This window comes from Myotis myotis, unplaced genomic scaffold (assembly GCF_014108235.1).
Source record: "Myotis myotis isolate mMyoMyo1 unplaced genomic scaffold, mMyoMyo1.p scaffold_m19_p_4, whole genome shotgun sequence".
NCBI classification, from domain to species: domain Eukaryota; kingdom Metazoa; phylum Chordata; class Mammalia; order Chiroptera; family Vespertilionidae; genus Myotis; species Myotis myotis.
The window spans coordinates 121,390,609-121,411,289 of record NW_023416346.1 but is presented as its reverse complement, the minus strand read 5'-3'; the positions used below and the strand labels follow the sequence as shown (position 1 = coordinate 121,411,289).

Sequence of the window (20,681 nt, the reverse complement as noted above, 5' to 3'; positions counted from 1 at the left end):
ACAGAAAATACAGGCTTTTTAAGAATGAGCAAGTTAATAAATATCTATTTCACCTATATATCTTTGCATAGTACAAAATAAGGTCCGTTGGATGTGATTTTGAAAAGGTCATTCTGGACAACTGATTTAACATTAGAAAAAATGTCATCTTCAGCACAGGTGGTCAACCAATTAACTCACCCAGAAAATGCAACCCCATATATGAAGTCTCATTGAATGGATTCATCTAAATCAAATAACCAGAAACACAAATGAAAGACAGATAAGCATACATTTCCCTCATATATTACATATCATCTTTAAAAAATAAAAATCTCATAAAAGAATCACAAAGAAGTTCTAGTTAGAAATGTCAGTTTGAAACAATCAATTGCAGTGTTTAAGTTATTTCATTTTATTTTCTAATTGCAATTACTTTGCATCTGATTTTTTTACGTAATTCCACATGGAAAACAAAACCTCTAAATCAGTCAATACTAATTAGATTTCATGAATCTATAAAAGGATGTAAAAGGACTCATTAAAGACTTAAGAATGAAATATAACCAGAGCTATCACTATTACTATAAACTTTCTCTAAAGAAATATAGAGCAGTTGGTATTTAGCAAAACATCTTCAAGCAATTTGGAGGCTTCCATCTGTTAGTCTTCCAATGAATTAAATGAGGATGGTAGCAATTATTTTAAATGTTTTTATTGATTTTAGAGAGAGGGGAAGAGAGGAATAGTTCATCGATGAGAGAGAAACATTGAACGGCTGCCTCCTGCACAGCCCGTACTGAAGATTGAGCCAGCAGTCCGGGCATATGCCCTGACCAGGAATCCAATGGGTGACCTCTTGGTTCATGGGTCGATGCTCCACCACTGAACCACCCAGGCCAGGTGGTAGCAATTATTTTAAATAGTGTCAACATGAATATACAAATATATATTCTACCTATACATTTCTTTTATTACAGGAACCTAAGACTACAAGTAAAAGAAATGGTAAATAGAGAATATGAAAGACACGCATATTCTATCACACACAATCCTAGATATTGAATGAAAAGCAGTGGACACGGCTCTACGTTCATTACATGTATGAATCACAAATTAATTCCCAGCAATTCTGTGACTCTGCAGGTACTGTTCTTGTCACCCCCATCTTACAGGTGAGGAGCCTGAAGCTGAGACAAGCTGAAGGTACCTGTGGTCACTTGCAAGTAAAAGGAAGAGTGGGGTTTGGGACACAGGCTGACTCCAGGGCCCATGCTCTTCACTCTCCCTCACATTGCCTTCTAAGCACCTGGCAGCTGGGGAGAAGAGAGGACATAGTCCAATACACTCTCCAAATTCCTTGGAGAGGCTAGTGTCTTATCACACTTATAGTAAGACTTAATTCAGACTGTATACTTTTCTGAATAGGAAGAAAAAAAAAAGCAAGGATAAAAATGATGGTAGTTTTAGGTAGTGTGAAAGTTCATGGGAGTCCAAACAGCATAAATGAAACTTCTCCTTGCAAAGCAGGATAAAAAAATCTTAACACCTTATACCGATACAAATCTTTTTCATCTTTATGACAGTCAGGTAACATAAAGAACCTCATCTGCATTCTGATACTTTAACAGTCAAGCCACAGTTAATACTGAATGCTGTTAAATCTGTAAATAATACAAATAAAGTATAAATCCACCTAGGTTTCATTTGAAACATGCTTCTACCTAATGGATTACTCAGTTGCTCTTTAGTCAATACAGACAGCAATTTAAAGATGTTATTCAACATCCTATAATTTAATATTTACATGGTATATGAGACTAAGTTTAACCACAAGTCACAAAGAGTTTTGTAAGCAACTAAACTTATAGCTATGATACCCTAAGATGTGTTGAGTAAACCAATGGCCATTCCTTAATAAAATGCAAGAATTTTCATCATGCATAGTTTGCAGGCTCCTTAAGAGGGGTTCTCTTTAAGAGGCTGGATGTTCAAGATTCAACAAATAAATCTTGGCAAGTCTTTTTTCACACAAACACTTGGTTTGGTTATTTAGCCTCTTTTGTAATGCAGCATATTTATACTCTAACTGGAAGTGGAATAAACACTACATGAAAAATGCAAGCCTATAAAGTTTGTTAGTAATAACTATTACACCTCTTAACAGTAAGACTATTATCTGGATTTCAAACATTTTATTTTCTTTCAGAGAACAATTTATAGCATTGTATTTTACAAATCAGAGTATAACCAAACAACAACAAAAAAACCTTTTCTTAAGGACCACTTCCATTGCTCATTTGAAATATATCGATGAAACGATTCATTTCCACATGAAAAGTAAGTTACTAAAATAATTCCGAGTAGTGTTGATATAAGCTACAATTTCAGCCCAACTATTTCAATTATGGGTATTATGATTTCAGATTTTCAAGGATGCAACACTACACCGAGTTGTTACTTCCAAGGCAAGAAAGAAAAAATTAGTAGCAAATGTATGATTTGGGCCATTGTTGTAAGTTTTAAAGAATCTTTAAATAAACCATATTTATTTGAGGAGGTAAGTAGAAAAACTTAAGATGTTTGAGATACACCATCCCTACTATGAACTGTATCACAGACACAGAGTTAAAACATTCTTGGTAAAATAACATGGAAGGATTTATACAGGGGTGGGCAAAGTACTTTACAGTTGCAGGTACATGAAAGTGTTCTTGTATTATTTATTTATTGTATTCTTTCCCCCACTGTAAACCTACTTTTGCCCACCTCCCATATACCACAAATTTAGCACAACACCTTTATGTATAAAAGCCTAAATATCTTAGGAGGTTTAGATTACTGAGACAGACAATCACTACTGATAATTCTTAAGAGGCTGGTTTCTTTTAAATATTAAAAACTAGCCCACGAGCTCAGATGCCGTCTAACTAGGTAAGTGTTCAAGAACGCCAAATAAGAAACACAAACTATAAATGTCCATTCAAAATTTCTATTCTTTAACAATGTTTTATAGATCCACAGATTTTGATTCCAGAATTTGCACACTTATGAGAGATTTGTTTTTTTTGCAGGCCATGTGAAGGTTTATTCCTTTACATTACTTTTCGTCACAGCAAAGTTCTCTGGAGACCAGCAGAATAAAAGTATCACATGCTACATGGTGGATCTTTCTTTTAAAGTTGCACATAAATTCAATGTGGCTAGTGAGGTCTAACTAGTCTAGCCTTTAATTTCATTTTACTAGAGTTGCCATGAAAAACTGAATGAGAAAGGATGAATCTAAATTCCTAATAACATACCAAAAAAAACATTCTGTACACACAATAAAATATATCCTAAACACAAAGTATATATATAATACACTGTGCAGCATGACATTGTCTTTATTATATTCTCCATGGTAGCTCTTCCATTCAGAAATGGGAGACTATCTTTTCATTAAGTTGTTATTCTTGCCTCTTTTCCCAGCTTAGGGATCATTTGAAAAGGGCTTAATTTGCACAAGTTGTTACGAAATTTTCATTTATACATAAGTCATGTGTATAAATCATTTAAAATTGTAGCTTACACATATAACTTCTGAAATAAAATGACAATACTCTTTTAGTTCTGTAAAAATATTCAACATACATGCATATGATCAAAAAAATCTTGGTTGGGATATTTCGTATGTACAGAGTTTAAAAAAAAATTTACAACCAAATCAGTATTTCCAATGTTAAGAGGTGCCACCTAGTGTTCAATTTCTGCAACTACTAACCTTACAAATTCAAAATTGCTATTAAAACCCAGGTTCTATTATTTCTGATTTCAAATGCAGATTTCTGCATCCCTTAATTTTGTTCAAAACCTCAAGGATACATGCAGGTAACTGAAATATATAGAAATACACTGTACAGTCAACAGGCTAGTAAAAACTAGGGCTTACTTATAAGTGATAAGTATAGGGCAAATGGTTTATTTAAAGCATCCATTTATTTACTGGAAGTGGTCAAAATAGGAAAGGTTTTTTTCCTCTTTTCAAAAATAGTAGATGTGCTCTCTCTTTTACCCATAAACTCCATTACACCCGAAGAACAAAGTGAGCTTAATATTTCACTTAATTCAACACTACCGGTTTTTAAAGAAACACCTTAGAAACAAATCAGTATGCTTTAACCCAACTGCATTCAAATTAAAGGGATTTTAATCTTCTTTTATAGGCCTCAGCCGAAATCCAAATTGTTGAACAATCCTCAGAGAAGTTGGAATGCAGAATGTTGAGGTCAAGTTAGATCTGAAAGGGAAAAGAATATCAGATCAAATGAAAAACAGATTCTTATATTGCAGCAGCCTACCACGTAAGGGGCATCTTAGGCTATCTGGGAAACAAATCCAATCTGAAGAGGAAATCCTGTATACCATGCTTTTCTCAATTCTGGTCTGCTGCCAGTAAATCTTTACAACCTCATTTAGAATGTTACATGTCATATTGAATATTCTTAATAAAGTGTAGTGTCTCCTTGCTTCTGTGCTAGCGATATTTTATTTTGGGGGTTGGAGCAGAGCATTATTTAAGAAAGGAACAAGTGTGATACTGACCAAATTCTCCTCTTTCTAGTCAACCTGGTTATAAGACTGAATACCTATAAATTATCTAGAGAAATGTCTCGGGGAAGAAGGTTCTCAGGTGATAAACAAAGCCACCCTTACAAATGTTAAAGAGAACACCAGCCCCCTTAATAACCACTGCTTTATCTTTCCCTGCCAGCCTGCTGGGCCCAGTCCTGAGGAAGCACTGGCAGAGATTCAGAATTTTTGTTTTTCTTAGACAACTTTTCTCCTGTCTAGATTCTCAACCCATCACCTCTGTATCACCTCTTCCTATTCAGGCATGTTCTCTGGTTAGGTTCTTAATTTCTGAAGAGGCCTTCTACTATCGCTTAGCTGTCCAAATGTTTGGGTCAACCCCTTAAACTACAGCCATGCCAGGTTCTTATCACAGAATATAATTGATAAATCTACTGTCAAGGTACCACTAACAGTTTAGTCACAAGAATCCTCTAGCTCAGGGTCTCCAAAAGGAGTGAAACTAAAAAAGATATATTTCTTTCTTTCTTTCTTTTTTTTTTTAATATATATTTTATTGATTTTTTTACAGAGAGGAAGGGAGAGAGAGAGATAGTTAGAAACATTGATGAGAGAGAAACATCGATCAGCCGCCTCCTGCACATCCCCCACTGGGGATGTGCCCGCAACTCAGGTACATGCCCCTGACCGGAATCGAACCTGGGACCTTTCAGTCCGCAGGCTGACGCTCTATCCACTGAGCCAAACCGGTTTCGGCGATATATTTATTTCTTATCCTTTTTCATTTTTTTTATTTTAGGGTGGGTATGCTTTAATGTTTAAACAAAGGATTAGTACAGTAGTACTATATATTTAAAAATTCATAAATGCGTATAATGGTTTGATGATGCATCAAATATAAGATGGACTGACTGATGAATAAAGATACATATATACGTGATAAATCAAGTACAGGAAAATGTTCATTGTAGAATCTCAGTGATGCCTAACTCAGACATTCCAAAGACCAGTCTTTCTATTTTTGAAAAACTCTGGTAATTCTTTGTACAATCTTGGTCAGAAACAACTGATCTAGGCATATGAAAATTTCATCTTTAAAGCAAATCAAACATTAGTGTTATTTTTAGACATATATACACAGGTGGTTTCTGAACTACATTTGTATTTAAAGGGGGATGAAAAGAAGAGCCCAAACCAAATTTGAGTAATCCTATATAATAAAGAGCTAATATGCAAATGGTCATCACACCCTCGCGCTGCTCAGACACTCAACACTGGGGAGAGAGGAATGAGGACCAGCCAGGCACAAATGAACTCGAGAGAGAGGAACGGGGACCAGCCAGGCTGCGGCCTGGGAGAGGGACAAGCTGCCTGCCCCATGGTCTCGGGCGCCAGCGCCTGTGGCTACAGCCCAGGTGAAGCTGCCCACCCACGGTCCCCTGCGGCTGCAGCTGGCCCGGGTCCTGGGTGCCTGCGGCCAGCCAGAGGAGGGAATCCTAGGTCCCGGGTGTGGGGTGAGGCAGAGACGGTTAGGGGCGATCAGGCCGGTAGGGGAGCAGTTAGGGTCAATCAGGCAGAGGTGGTTAGGGGAGATCAGGCAGGCAGGCAGAGGGGTTAGGAGCCAGTGGTCCCGGATTGCGAGAGGCAGTTGGACATCCCCCAATGGGTCCTGGATTGGAGAGGGTGCAGGCTGGGCTAAGGGACGCCCCCCCCCCCCCCCGTGCACGAATTTCATGCACCAGGCCTCTAGTTATTAAATAAACTTATATTGCCCCAAATTAAGTTTGACCAGAAGGGCAATGAGGCATTTACTCTTATGAGCATCACTACTTTACTAAAGTTAGGAAAAACAATACATTTTCCTCAAAATAAACATACTAACTCTAAACCAAGAGATTGCCAATAGTGCATATCCAGCAGATAACATCATATGGTGGCAAAAGGCCTTGATTTTAACAAAGCTTTTAATGTATGCTGTAATTTCAAGGCTTCTTATCAAGCTGGTTCAAACCAGATACTTCTTTTAACATACCAGTATTTCAATCAAGAGAAGACATGTTTTTTTTTTTTGGTAAGATACTATATTTCTTACAACTAAAGTTCTTAGGAGAGATCGCTTTAGACATTCTTTTTTTGGGTTTTATTTATTTATTTATTTAAATTTTTAAAATTGATTTTTAGAGAGAGAGAAACGGAGAGGGATAGAGAGATAGAAACATTGATGAAAGAGAAACATCTTTGATCAGGGCTGCCTCCTGCAAGTCCCCCACTGGGGATCGAGCCCACAACCCAGGCATGTGCCCTCGGCCGGAATCGAACCTGGGACCCTTCAGTCAGCAGGCTGACGCTCTATCCACTGAGCCAAGCTGGCCAGGGCTGTTTTATTTATTTTTTAAACTTTGCCCACCTCCACCCAGCCCTGCCCCCCTTTCCTCTGGCCATCACCACACTATTGTCTGTGTCTATGGGTTATGCATATATGTTCTTTGGCTAATCCCTCTACCCTCTTTCAGCCAGTCCACCCCTCCTCTCTTTATTGCCAAAGCAAATATTGATCTTTCTAGGGAGAAATGTTGAAAATAGGTGACTTCTCAAAGTATAAACAGTTGATTAGTTGTCTACTGAATATTTTAATTCATGGTCAAGTCTCAAAATATGCCCTTATTTAAATGTTCAACATTCTTAGATTAAAGGAAGTTGGGGGAAGGAGCTGGTTTCTCTGTGGATAATTCACAAACATTGAAAAATGCAAGGCGCATTTACTTACATCATCAATGTCTTCGTCATCGTCACCAATGTCATCAAACTGGATTTCATCGTCATCTCCAGGACCAAATGTATCAGTTTCATTGATTTTAGCTAAAGAAACAAAAATAAATATACTCATATAACATAACCAAGATGTTATTAAAATGAATAATTGCCCACTGAAAGCAGTTTGATATCAAATGTTGAAATATAAAAGGAGACTCTTACAATTCAAACTTTTAATATAATTAAATCTAAGTTTTATGATCAGAAAGATCCTAACTTTACAATGCTATTATACAGAACAGTATTTGATAAAACAAAACCTCCAACAAAGTGACTGGTAAGTCAAGATGGAATGTACTTGTGCTATAATTTTCTTTTGTTTAAAAGGTATTTTTAGTAAGGCAGAATCTAATGACACAAATTCTGAAACTATTACAACTTCCAGCTGTGCTTTAAAAAAGGTTTGAGTACAACCTAATAACTCATCGATCATCAGACTTGTCAATCAGAATCTTTAGTCAAATCATGCTATCCCTAAGCAATGAAAATGAACCAGAAAGTGCTAGCCCTTCCCAGATGTATTAGCATTTCCTAGATTTGAAACGCCAAGTAATTCATTTCAGCAGGATTTTCATGGTCTACAGTATTTTATGTTTAAAAATTCATAAATCTGTGATTATTCTAATAACTTGGAGATACATCAAAATATAAGATATAATACAAAGTTCTTGTAAAATGCAGGCTTACAAAATAATATATAAAGTATATTTCCCTTTTGATAAGGTTGTGAGGGACTTATTTTTGTTTTAGTTGTTTTCCACATTAAGAACACATAATTTTTTGTACTGGGGGAGGAAACAAAGAATGTTGGCTTAAAAAAATCCTGTGGGATTCTGTGATACTAGGTACGATAAATTGAAGACTGCCTTTTTAATAAAAATCAACAATAGTACCTAATTAACTACCCTTGCTTCACATTTAAAGTTAGACAAACACTAACATTCTCTTTGAGAAATGACTTTTAAAATACTCAACAAAATGTTTCCTTTGGTATTATGCAAAAATCCAGGGCTTATAAAGTATATAACTCCTCAACCAAAGTATACTTATTAGAATCAGTTATTTTCTTAAGGTATCTAATATTATGAAGTATAGGCAGTCAGACTTAAAACAAATCATGTAAGCACAAAAGTAAGTATTCAAAATCCACAAAATTCTACCCAAATCCCTTCCCTTGATACGACCAGGTAATAGCACCATGACAGGTTAATATAGTAACTGAGACATTACCATGCTCTGGAAGCTCGCCATATGCCTTCAGACTTCTCGCTTCATCAGCATTGTATTTTAAAATTACATCAGCTTTATTATCCTTGAAAAGAGAAAAATAACAGATTATGGCAAAATATTAAGTTTTCTCCTACCCTCTGAAAAATATCTTTGGGTTTAACCCAGTATGAAGCTGGCATGCATAAATGAATAATGATCAACAGGCTTAGGGAAGATCTTCGCAGATCTCACGTTAATAAGAGAACTGTGCAGACCTAATCTTGTGGATTATTTACTATTACCCTCTGATTAGAAGTCTTTTGAAATACAAAAATTCCCTGGAACCATAATTTACAGGGTTATTAAACATTAAATACTGCAATTCAAAAATTGAGACTGGTATAATGACCCAAGGAAATTAATACACTTTCCATGTACCAGTGGTTCTTAGGGTAGAATTGATCAGAATCTCCTGTGGAGCTTTTACACCTCCTGAAGATAGATTAGTTGATGTGGAGGGAAGCCGTGAATTTACCAATACATCTTACATAAACTGTAATGTGTGTAAAGAAGCCCAGGGGGAATCTTGTTAGACTGCATATCCTGATTTAGGAGGCTTGGGGTGGGGGTCCAAGGATCTGCATTTCAAACAAGTTCCCAAAAGCTAACGATGCTACTGGTCCCTGGACCACCCTTTAAGTGGCAGGGGCAGAGAAGGATCATGGGAAATTAAGAATCAGAAAAGTTGGTCTTGGCTGTTATTTTCTAGTCAGAATGTTGTATCTTTTGGCACCTTGGTTTCCTGTCTTTTCAAAGGAAACTATTATCCCTACTTCTCGGGTTATTTTTGAGATCAAAAGAAGAGAATGGACATTAAAATGGTATGAATTTAAAGCAGGCTTTCTTAACCTCAGCACTACTGATATTTTTGGCTACTGATATCTTTGTTGCAAGGCCTGTCCTGTGCATTGTAGGATGTTTCGCAGCATCTCTGGTCTCTACCCACTAGATGCCAGCAGCACTGTCCCCCTCCCCCAGGTGTGACAACCAGAAATGTCTCCAGACACTGCCAAATGGCCCCTGGACATTAAAAAAAAAAAAAAAAAAAAAAAAATCACCCATGATTGAGAACCACTGATTTAAAGCAACGATTGTAATTCTTTATTCTGGAATATATACATATATTTTTAAAAATAAAAACATTTTATCACTCACAATGTGATTTAATACACAGTGATAAGTTCCAACAGGTAGAACCAAATAGATTTCACAGACCCATAATGTCTCCAGGTTGAGATTATGAGGGCAAACTATAATTTTCTTACCTAAGTGCTGATCTAAATTTAGAGTACAAACTTATATCATGGTTTATACTGTAATTAACTGTGTGCCTTTCTTATTCCCCTCATTACCAGGCTATTCACATTTTGTGGGATGGCAGCATGAATCATTCAGCTGTAGCCCCATGAGTAACTCTTTCCAGATTTTGAATTCAAGACGTATAGTCTAAAAAAAAAACTGGGGCGGGGCCTTGGCCGTGTGGCTCAGTGATAAGAGTGTCGGCCTGCACACCGAAGGGTCTCGGGTTCAATTCCTGGTCAAGTGCACGTAACTAGGTTGCAGGTTGATCCCCGGTTCCTGGGGTACATGGAGAAGTGGTACATGGAGAAGTAACCAACCAATGTGTCTCTCTCACATTAATGTTTCTTTCTCTCCTTTTTCCTCTACCTCCCTTCCACTCACTCTAAAAATTAGTGGGAAAAAATACCCTCGGTGAGGATTAACAACAACAAAAAAGGTGGGAGGACCAACATAAGATTACATTTTTATTTTGCCAACTAAGAACACTAACAAAACTACTATTCACTATCTCATTCCAAAAAGGAAACTTTTTTTTGTTAATCCTCACGTGAGGATACATTTTTCCATTTATTTTTAGAGAGTGGAAGGGAGGTAGGAGAAGAGAGAGAGAAACATCAGTGTGAGAGAGACACATCAATTGACTGTCTCCTGCATGCACATTGATCAGGGCTGGAAATTGTACCTGCAGCACAGTTACATGCCCTTGACTTAGAATCAAATGTGCGACCCTTCGGTCCATAGGCCAACATTCTAACTACTTAGAAACACTGGCCTGGGCTAAAAAGGAAAAATTTTAAATATCTGAAAAGGAAAAAGGACCACTTAGCTTCATGAAAAATTTACATGGCCTGCATTTCTTCTACAGTGAAAATACGAACTCCACAGACTAGCATTTGGGAACCATAATCTCGGGGTTACCTAGCACAATGCCTTATGAAATGTTTGCTGATACAATGGTGAGGCACATACTGTGCTAGAACTGCTCAAATACGGTTATGACTTATGTTCCTAACACTAATGGATCATCAAAATCTGGCAAGTGCATAAAAATGTTATTTTATTTTTTTTACCTGGTAATCTCGTAGACCAACTAATATTATGTCTGAGGTATTTATCCAAACCTATAAAAGAAATAAAAATAAAGAATCAAGAGCAACATTGAATCAGCATTCCCATAAAATGCTATTCACCCAACTGTGATTTAAGTAACTACATTTAGAAACAGGAAAAAACAAAAACAAACTATAGCAAGCAGTTGTGCCTGTTTCAACTTTTTTGTAATTTGGAATATTAAAAAAAATTCTTATTTAACTACCTGGCAGTTTACTAATTCTAGAAGAGTGATGAATTTAAAAAGAGATCCCCCCTCCCCCCAGTGAAGTATTCTAAGTGGTTAGTTTTCTATCCTTTACATGTAAGAATAAAAAATTAGATATGTTGCTTCATCTGCCTCCCTCCCTTCCTTCCACTTCCCCACCCCAACTTTTTAGTTAGGTAACAGAAGGATTAAAAAACAAAATTTGAAAAATAATCATAAAATCAGAGTTGGAGGAACTTTTAACTAATTTAACTAATAAATCTGCCTGAACACTGAATGTGATAGGACATTAGTCTTTCCTGAATTAGATCACAATTCAGAAATTTAACATTAATGTAACACTTAATAGCACTTCAGCCTTTTCTTTCCTTTCCTGATTTGTTTTGCAGAGAGTCCCTCAATTTGGATTTGTCGATCATTTCCTCTTAGGTTCAGGTTAAACATTTTTGGCAGGAATACAACATAGGTGATGCAAATTGAGTCTTTAAATAGAATCTGCAAATCACAGTTCTACTGAACTCTTGGTAACTTATAAAAACGAGGTCCTTGGCCCATAAAAACTGTAGAGACATTTAACCCCTTAACCACAATTTTGTATTAACTAAAACAAATATCCACACCTACCTTTTTCCTCAATTTCCCCCTGATGTGACACAATCTCTTTACACCATCAAAACACATTGCTTCTAAGCGCCCGTTTCCCAACATTTTGATTACCTGAGCATATTCTGGGGGAGGGAAAAGAAAAGGGCATAAGATATTGTTCAACTTTTGATAAAAACAATTTGGAAGTCCACATAAAAGTGACTAGAACATATAGATGGTACTAGCTGGGAATAAATACATGCAGTAAAGTAAATGAAAGGGAGTGACAAACCCCAAGCTAGTTAATGGTAGAGCCACAACCAAGACTCATCTCTGCTATCAGAAATGTTTCTTCATGACTGTTTGCTTTACTTTTGGAGAGCAAGGTGGCTTGTCCCAAAATGTACACACTACACCTCCTCAATCTCTTGAAGTCTTTGCCAATTTTGAAGCTCCTTTCTTTCCCTTCTAACCTTTAGAGCAGTGGTTCTCAACCTTCCTAATGCCGGGCCCCTTTAATACAGTTCCTTATGTTGTGGTGACCCCCAATTTCATTGTTACAAATTGAACATAATGAAAGCACAGGGATTAATCACAAAAACAATATGTAATTACATATGTGTTTTCCGATGGTCTTAGGCGACCCCTGTGAAAGGGTCATTTGACCCCCAAAGGAGTCGCGACCCACAGGTTGAGAACCACTGCTTTAGAGGATAATCTCAACACAACACTTGGTAGATTTGGCAAATAAACGTGGCTTAAATGTTAATTAAGCTACTTTTGTTAAATTAGAATGTCTTAGTAATTATTCTGAAGTTTTTTTAAAGCCAGAAAGATGTTCTTAGGCAAAATACCAAGCTTTTAATAAAAATCTTTTCAAAAGGGTACCCAGGAAGCCAATTGGTTTCAATGCCATTTGAAAAACTGAGATTCTGAGCATTAGCTTGTACATCGGCCTGTCTCTTTTATCAGTAAATGACAGAAGACACGGGGAGAGGGGCCATCACTTTAGAACCTTTACTTACTCAAGCAGGACATTAAACTAACCGCCAAAGAGGATATTTACTAATTGGTAAATTCAGTGATGTAACTTTGATAAATTGATTGTGGGGTTGACAAGTGGAAGTTACCCAGACTACATACAGTGAACCTAGCACTTCAACATGGTGGTCAAAGACAGCTTTTCGCCAAGACAGCATGGTTTAGTGGTTGAGCATCAACCTATGAACCAGGAGGTCATGGTTGGATTCCTGGTCAGGGCATATACCCGGTTGTGGGCTCGATCCAATGTATGGGACATGCAGGAGGCAGCCAAATAATGATTCTCTATCATTGATATTTCTATCTTTCTCTCCCTCCCTGAAATCAATAAAAAATTAAAAATAAATAAATGGCAGCCTCTCTTCCAAAGTGGGGGGGGGGGGGGGGGGAATATGAAAAAGTAAACGTGCCCTAACCGGTTTGGCTCAGTGGATAGAGCGTCGGCCTGCGGACTGAAAGGTCCCAGGTTCGATTCTGGTCAAGGGCATGTACCTTGGTTGCGGGCACATCCCCAGTAGGGGGTGTGCAGGAGGCAGCTGATCGAGGCTTCTCTCTCATCGATGTTTCTAACTCTCTATCCCCCTCCCTTCCTCTCTGTAAAAAAATCAATAAAATATATTAAAAAAAGAAAAAAAAAGAAAAAGTAAACGTAGTAGCAGTCAAAATCAAGTCAACTTCTAATGGGGGCTAGAATGACTAAGGCTAAGAAAAAAAGCTCTTTTAGCCAGAAAATGTTTCATTTTTATATGGTGTGAACAAATCACCAAAGTTCTATAAAAAGACTATACAAATAATTTCTTTGTTAAAAAGTGCTGGAAATTATTGGGATAATTGGAAAATTTTGACTACGAACCATAAACTGGATACATAATATACTCAGATTAAATTACCTGAGCGTTCTGTTGTGGTTATGTAAGAGAATATACCTGTTCTTAAGAGGCAAAAGGAAGAAGCAATAAGGGAAAAGCATCATGATATCTGCAACTTTCAAATGGTTCCGGAAAACACACACACACACAACAATTTAAGAAAAGTTCATTGTACTAATACTGCAACTTCTCTGAAGGTTTAAAAGTCCTCAAAATAAAAATATAAGAAAGTAGTATAATATATCTTGGGCTGGCACTTACAAAGTGTTAATCGGTTAGAAAAGATCAGTCAAATGTTCAATTTCATTTTATGAAATTATATGCTAATGGCACTGGAGAAGAGAAGGAAAGGCTTCAGATTCATCCCTCAAGTATCCATGGTCCACTGCACATACTATGTAGCACTATTTACTATTAAAAAAAAAAAAGGCCCACTAAATCATAGAATTGTCAACCATCACTTTTGAGGCTTAATTCCCTCTGGCCTGTATAATTCATTCCTAGATATGCAACACAATACACCTATACATTTACAGAAACACCACCAATCCTCAACGCAGACTGGTAACCAAAATGATTAGCAAAAGAAATGGAGAAGGGCAAAAAGGGGCATGCGATTCACTGCTCAGATCATGAATAGTATCTCTTTTATGTTTAGAAATTGAAATTCCATATTTGAAAAACAAAACTATTACTAAAAGGATGCTAACTTATGAAAACACTTACCTTGCCCATCTTCTTTGAACACCAATTCTCTTTTTTCGGATTCATTTTCGTTCTTACCCCTACGTCTATTTTTACCTCCTTTACCTAATGGTTTTAAGTAAAGAAAAAGACATTATTTGCAAAACAGTAGGAAAAGAAACTAAACTAAATTGAGGCACCTAGAACAGTTAAAAAAAAATCACTTACTTTAAAAATTCAAATTTAGTCACACAACATTAAATTTTACAATCTCCAATTATATTAAACATATACATATTGTCACTCCCCTACCCTTCTTGGAAATTCCCTTTTGGAATATTTTTGACATCAAATACAAACAAACCAAAGCAGATATTATATAAAAGTATATAGATACTTTTCTGAGGACATCTGCATTCAATGACCAAACTGCCCTGGATCATAAAGTTACTTGATTGACTACACAGCTCAGTGAACCTACAGTGGCCCACATGGGACAAGGTGGGAGATAATGGGTCTTGATCCATTTTATAAAAATGCCTTGTCTCTCTTTTATCTGACCGCCCCCTCACCCCTACCCCAATGAAAGGTGTGAGTATAAGGAGATGACTGAAAAGAAAAGATAATGCAAGAACACAAAAGAAAAGAAAAAGGTAAAGTTATAGCTATTGGAATGGGACACACTGATTTTGTGGTAGTGGAGGGAGAGCAACAAGTCTGTTAAATGCTGAGTTTGAATTTTATCCTATTGCTGCAAGATACATTGAGCAAGGTATTTGAAGTTAAAAAGCACCACGTCCATTGACAAGATCATCCGGGTACATGTGCTCACAGACCCACCACGGACCATCTGCACCCGAAGCCACGACAACGTGCTGAATGGGGTAAGGCCCTACGCCACGTGCCCTGCCGGTTGCCGAGGGCACCCCTGAGTCTTCATCTCCCTGCCCAGATCTGTGCTGAGGGCAACCTGGTGGTGGCCGCCTCTGGAAGTCTGGAGGCTCCAGGCCTGAGCAGGCAGACATGGATATGGATGTGGATCTGCTGGCCGGCAGGCTGGGTCAAGGCCTCTGTTCTCGGGGGTGGGGGGCCTCCCCTTTTCTGGTGCTGCCCTGGGCTCAGGCCTGGGGCACAAGGACTCCAGGCCACTGTTGGGCAGGGTCCCTGGTCTGTGCTGCGAGGGAAGCCAGTGCCAGTGGGCTGGGGGGGGGGGGGGGGGGGGTTTACTTTGAATGAATTTCATGCATTGGGCCTCTAGTTCAGCAATAAAAAGAACTACCAAGCCCCCCAAAGACATGGAGGAACCTTTACTGTAATGGTGGATACATGCCACTATACATTAGTCAAAACCCATACAATGTAAAACATAATGAACCTATAAGCTATGGACCTGAGATGATAATGCATCTAGACTGGCTCATGTAAGATGTTTATAGAGGAAACTGGTGTGGAGGAAGTATACGGGAACTTTGTACTTTCTGTTCATTTTTCTAGAAATACAAAACTGCTCTAAAAAATAAAGTCTATTAAAAACAACAACAACAAAAAGCAAGGTGCAATAGGGGCGTAATCAACAAAATCCAAACTGTGGGGTCATTTGTATAATAAGACAATCTGTTTTCTTCAATAGATACATTATGAAAAAGAAAACATGCATGGATGGGTAACCTACCCATTAGACTTAAAAGACATATCAACCAATGGCAATGTGTAGCCCATCTCTGGATCTTGATTTGGTGTGGATGGTGCAAGTTTTTAGCCAGGAATTGATGGTGCCTGGGGCCAGGACATGAGTACATGAAGGTTCATTATACTAGTCAACTTTTGCATACATTCAAAATTCGTCCTACTGTAAGTTTAAAAACAAATACAGCAAGGTGAAGAAGAGCATAAAGCCGCCATTGATATATATATATAAATTCATATTCACATCTGCTTTTATATATACATAAAATATCTTTGGAAGGGCATATATAAAAAAGTTAACAATGCCTGTGAAAAAGAGAACTAGATGGCAATGGGACACATTTAGGAAGAGAGATTTCACTTTTTATACTTTTTGAAATTTGAATCATGAATATATTTACTATTCAAAAATTTTTCATTAAAAAAATACTTCAACAAAAAGCAGAGGTGTCACATGATCCTCTGGGTGGGAAAACTGGTCAGAAGGTCCCTGCCCTTATTACAAGTACAATGAAGCAGGCTGTGCTTAGTCATGAAGAGGAAAAGTAACTTGGAAGCAACCAAGATGTTCTTTGGTAGATAAATGGATAAACTGTGATACAATCATACAATGGAATATTATTCTGAGGAATGATAAAAGAATTATTTCTGAGATGGAAACAGAATTATGGCCAGATGTAGAAGGAGACAGGAATAAAGGATACAGGGAGCTTTCAACCCCCATCCCCTGCCCCTTGATCTCTTTCAGCCTCTGTAAAATATGGGAGTTAGAGAGTTAGAACAGAAGATCCAAATACCTCCATTTAGGACACCACACTATCTACTGGTGTCCTTAAAAAATCTGTCATTCTCCATGGCCCCCTTGCTTTTCATTCTTTAAATAATGACACTGTTGATCATTTCTCAACTCTCCTTTTCCCAACTTCTGAAGGATCACTTGTACTATTCTTGACCTTTTATCAGCCCCCTCTTCATTATGCCTATTCATTTGGAGCTTCATTCAGTTCAAATTCCTTCTGCTCACCCACTTTCTAAGGAAATTTATTTTTCTCTCACCTACCACTTCAATGTTAATAATTTTACATCCCACCCCCTTATTTCAACTAAGCCTTTATCTCCTATTTCTATTGGCCTCAGTACATTTCTAGTGAATGGATTACTGTCATCTCAAGCTCAATTTTATTCAAAACCCCATTTACTTTCTTTTGCAAAGCTGGTCCGTAATCAACATCCTTGTTTCTGTTAGTGATAACATAACTACCTTACAGAATATAAGTCTCTCAACCTATAAACACGACACCAACCTATCTGTCAATACTTCTATTCCCTTATGCATCAAGTAAGACTACTCACTGTTCTAGTATCTCCTCCCTAACAAGCCTATGCCTATGAGATAGGTATTATTTTGTCTTTATTTCACAAGATAATGGACTTCAAAAGGTTAAGTGACCTATCCAAGGCTATAATCACGTGACCTGAGAGTTCAGATGTTAGTCACCAGACACTATGCTCTTAACCACTATGCAACCACCCACTTACTTGTCACAATCACCTTATGAGGTAATAAGTCATTTACCTCCAGTTTTCCAGTGAGTTTACCTAAGCCCAAAGAAGTAACTTACTTAACATTAGTCCCCCACATTAGGGTATCTCTACATACCATTTTGTCCCATCCCAGACCCTGGCAGTCATTTCCAAAAATGGCTATAAGTGGTAGTGAGATTAAGGGACTTATGGGAAGAGTGTGGAAGCAGCAAAAGGTTCATAACCCAAACAGAATAAAGAGTGTGCACTTGGCCACTCTAAAGACAGACACACTTAACTTCTTGCATCATCATGTGCACTTACCCTGTCATGGGTACAGTCTCACAATGCTCTGTGCATTTGTTAGGCAGGCCACTACAATTTCCTGACTCACCCAGAGTCCTTAGAATTCAGTATTTGTGGCATTCTTAGGGCACACCAAAACTAATTCCCTAGGAAAAGTACCTTTTGTTTCAAGCCACTAATCATGACAGGTCTTCAAACTAAAGTGAAAACTCCATTAGGACAAGAATCATACCTACTTTGTTTGCTGAGTTATATACCCGAGCTGGCAAGTCTTTGAATAAATCAGTCAAGAGTAGTCCACATATTCCTAAAGGAGTGGTAATTTTAAAATCAACGGTAGTGAGGCCCTCAAAATGTGGGAGCACCTTCCCCCAAGGTAAGGAAGGAAGACAGAGGGCTTTAACTCAATGTGTTGTAATCCTCAAGTTTGGAGTAATGGATTCCCAGGTGTTCATTGCATTATCTATAATTTTTGTACGTACAAAATGTTACTTATAAAAGTGATTCATCACTTGTCAATTTACCAGAATTAATCATTCCGATCACCTCCCTCTCTATTTTATTGCCATGTAATGGAATGAACTTTAAAGGAAGGAGGCTAGTGAACTAGATGTGATTTAATGCAGAAGTCCTATCCTTGGAACTAAAGGGTAACCTATTATCCACCTAAGGGTGGACTCAACAGAAGGGAGGTGACTTAATCTAACAAATATTTATTGAGCATCTACTAAGTGTCAAGTGCTAGCAATCCAATGTTATTAAGACAGATACTATTACTGCCCTTTACAGCGTACAGTCTAGTGAAGGAATTGGAAATCTCGTGCTAGAAATAAAAGTGAGAATAAGATACCCATTAAAGCAATCTGGTTACCATCTCATAGGGAATAAAAGATTACATAGGTTTCAAGAAAACTATGACTTTTAAAAAACCCTATTTTATCACCCAATCTTTCCAAAAATTATTAGCAGTAAAATCCTTGCTCCAAAAAGGACCCACAAGTTAGATTTCTAAGGGCAATACCTGTAGCTTGCCCTGAGGGAATTGCACTAAATCTTACAGATAACTGCAACTAATCTTACACAGAATGCAACCCAAAATCCCAAGGGATAAAATGAGTAGTGACAGCTACAGAGGAAATGAGGCAGAAACGCTGTAGCCAGCTGTGAAGTAGAAAAGAGAATGGAAGTAGGCCAGGTCAGGGCAGGGGGTCTCAGGATGAATAACCAAAGGAAACTTCTTGTGGGTTCTGAAATAAGCTCCTCTTCTGTCAGAAACACAGTTTTCCCAGTTTCTACTTGAACAATTTCCTTTGAGAAATTAGAGGGATGCTCAAAAAAAAAAAAAAAGCAAAAAAAAACAAAACAAAAAAAACAAAACAGAAACACCCTTAAGTCTAAAAAAGGGAGAATTTCTTTAGGACTGTTCTGCTTTTACCTAGACTAGGCTTTTCATTTTGGAAATTCCAAATAAACTTATCCTCAAGTCTGGTAACTTGTGAATGTTTACCTTCAGAATGGAGGGAACTTATTATATATATATATATAATCTGAAACAAAACTAGAAAACTTGGATAAATATGGAACAAGTGTGTGTGTGTGTGTGTGTATGTGTGTGTGTGTGTGGAGTTAAACTCCGTAAAGGGATGGGGAAGGGTATATCTCTAGAGATGAACCTCGAAATTGCATCCAGGTTTCGCCCACTGTTTACAAGAGAGATGTAGTCTCAACAATATTCAATTTATGTCCATAAAGAAACCCATCTAGGGGTACCTGACGGGCACTAAAGCAAGCATCACCCTCTGAAAGTTAAGAACTGCTTCCAGGGTTTAACTCCCCTTGCCCAGGACAGCCAAAGCGCCCATTTGCGAACCCCACGCCGCCCCAGGGGAGGTCTCTCCATGGGTCCCACCACGCCGAGGTCACTGTGGCGCGAATCAGGAGCAAAAGCCCACATTCTCCGGCAGGAGGCCCTACAAAAATGGCGGCGGCTCCACCCCAATGTGACCAAACTGGAAGACAGGAGTAACTTCCCAGCTCCTCTCCCGAGCCCAGGAGGGCGTCCTAATCGCCCAGCCACCGGCAGGCCGGGCGGAGAGGAAGGTCACGGCAGCCCGGGATATTCCGAAGCCGCAAGAATGGCCGGGAGAGCCGGCAGAGAGGAGTCGTGTTCCTGGGGTCCAGGCGGCATTACCTTTATTCTTGGGCATGGCGGGAGCAGAGGCCTCGCGGCGACTCCGACTCTTACTCGGGCGGCGGCGGTGGCGATTCCTCCAAGGGGGGCGAGGGGTAACGCGTGGAGCCCCGCGGTACCAAGCGGGCGCGAGAGGCCGGTCGCGTGCGCGGGAGAGTCCCGAGACCGAGCCCTTCCAAGACCTACTTTACACACGCACGGCCGGCAGCAAATGGCGTCGCATCTGCTTGCGTTGCGTCTCCCCGCCTCCAAGCCGCCTGGGTCCGCCCCCCTGTCTCTATTGCGCAGGCGTGGCCGCCTGATCCCTCCCCTATTGTTAAAGCTGAGCGACACGCGCTCCGGGAGTGTTCGCGGAACACGTAGGGGGCGGGGCCATGAGCAAGGAGGAGGCGGAGTAAGGGAGGAAATGGGAGGGGCCCAGGCTTTCTAGTAAAGGGCTGGTTCAGGGAGCGCCCCCTGCTGGCTGACACCAGACTTCTGCTGCTTTGTGACAAACCAGCCTCTCAGGGTTTGAGCTGCTGACTCATCAACTGTAATCTCA

General features: G+C 38.7%; 1 protein-coding gene across 1 annotated transcript; it reads right to left on the bottom strand.

Annotated features, from left to right (window-relative positions):
• Positions 1-678: 678 nt before the first annotated feature.
• Positions 679-20,367, bottom strand: EIF1AX (eukaryotic translation initiation factor 1A X-linked). The gene is made up of 7 exons (XM_036304358.1): positions 20,141-20,367; positions 14,476-14,559; positions 11,879-11,982; positions 11,007-11,057; positions 8,596-8,677; positions 7,319-7,410; positions 679-4,258 (listed from the first exon to the last, which is right to left on the bottom strand). The coding sequence occupies exons 1-7, from the start codon at positions 20,154-20,156 to the stop codon at positions 4,253-4,255; spliced, it is 435 nt and encodes a 144-aa protein (XP_036160251.1). The 5' UTR covers positions 20,157-20,367; the 3' UTR covers positions 679-4,252.
• Between the last annotated feature and the right edge of the window lie 314 nt (positions 20,368-20,681).

Excerpts from the sequence above, each read along its gene's own strand:
- EIF1AX (XM_036304358.1), bottom strand. Across the intron at positions 11,983-14,475 it reads GTTCAAAGAAGATGGGCAAG|AATATGCTCAGGTAATCAAA; the intron begins GTAAGTGTTTTC and ends TCCCTCCCCCAG. Across the intron at positions 11,058-11,878 it reads GGGGGAAATTGAGGAAAAAG|GTTTGGATAAATACCTCAGA; the intron begins GTAGGTGTGGAT and ends TTTCTTTTATAG.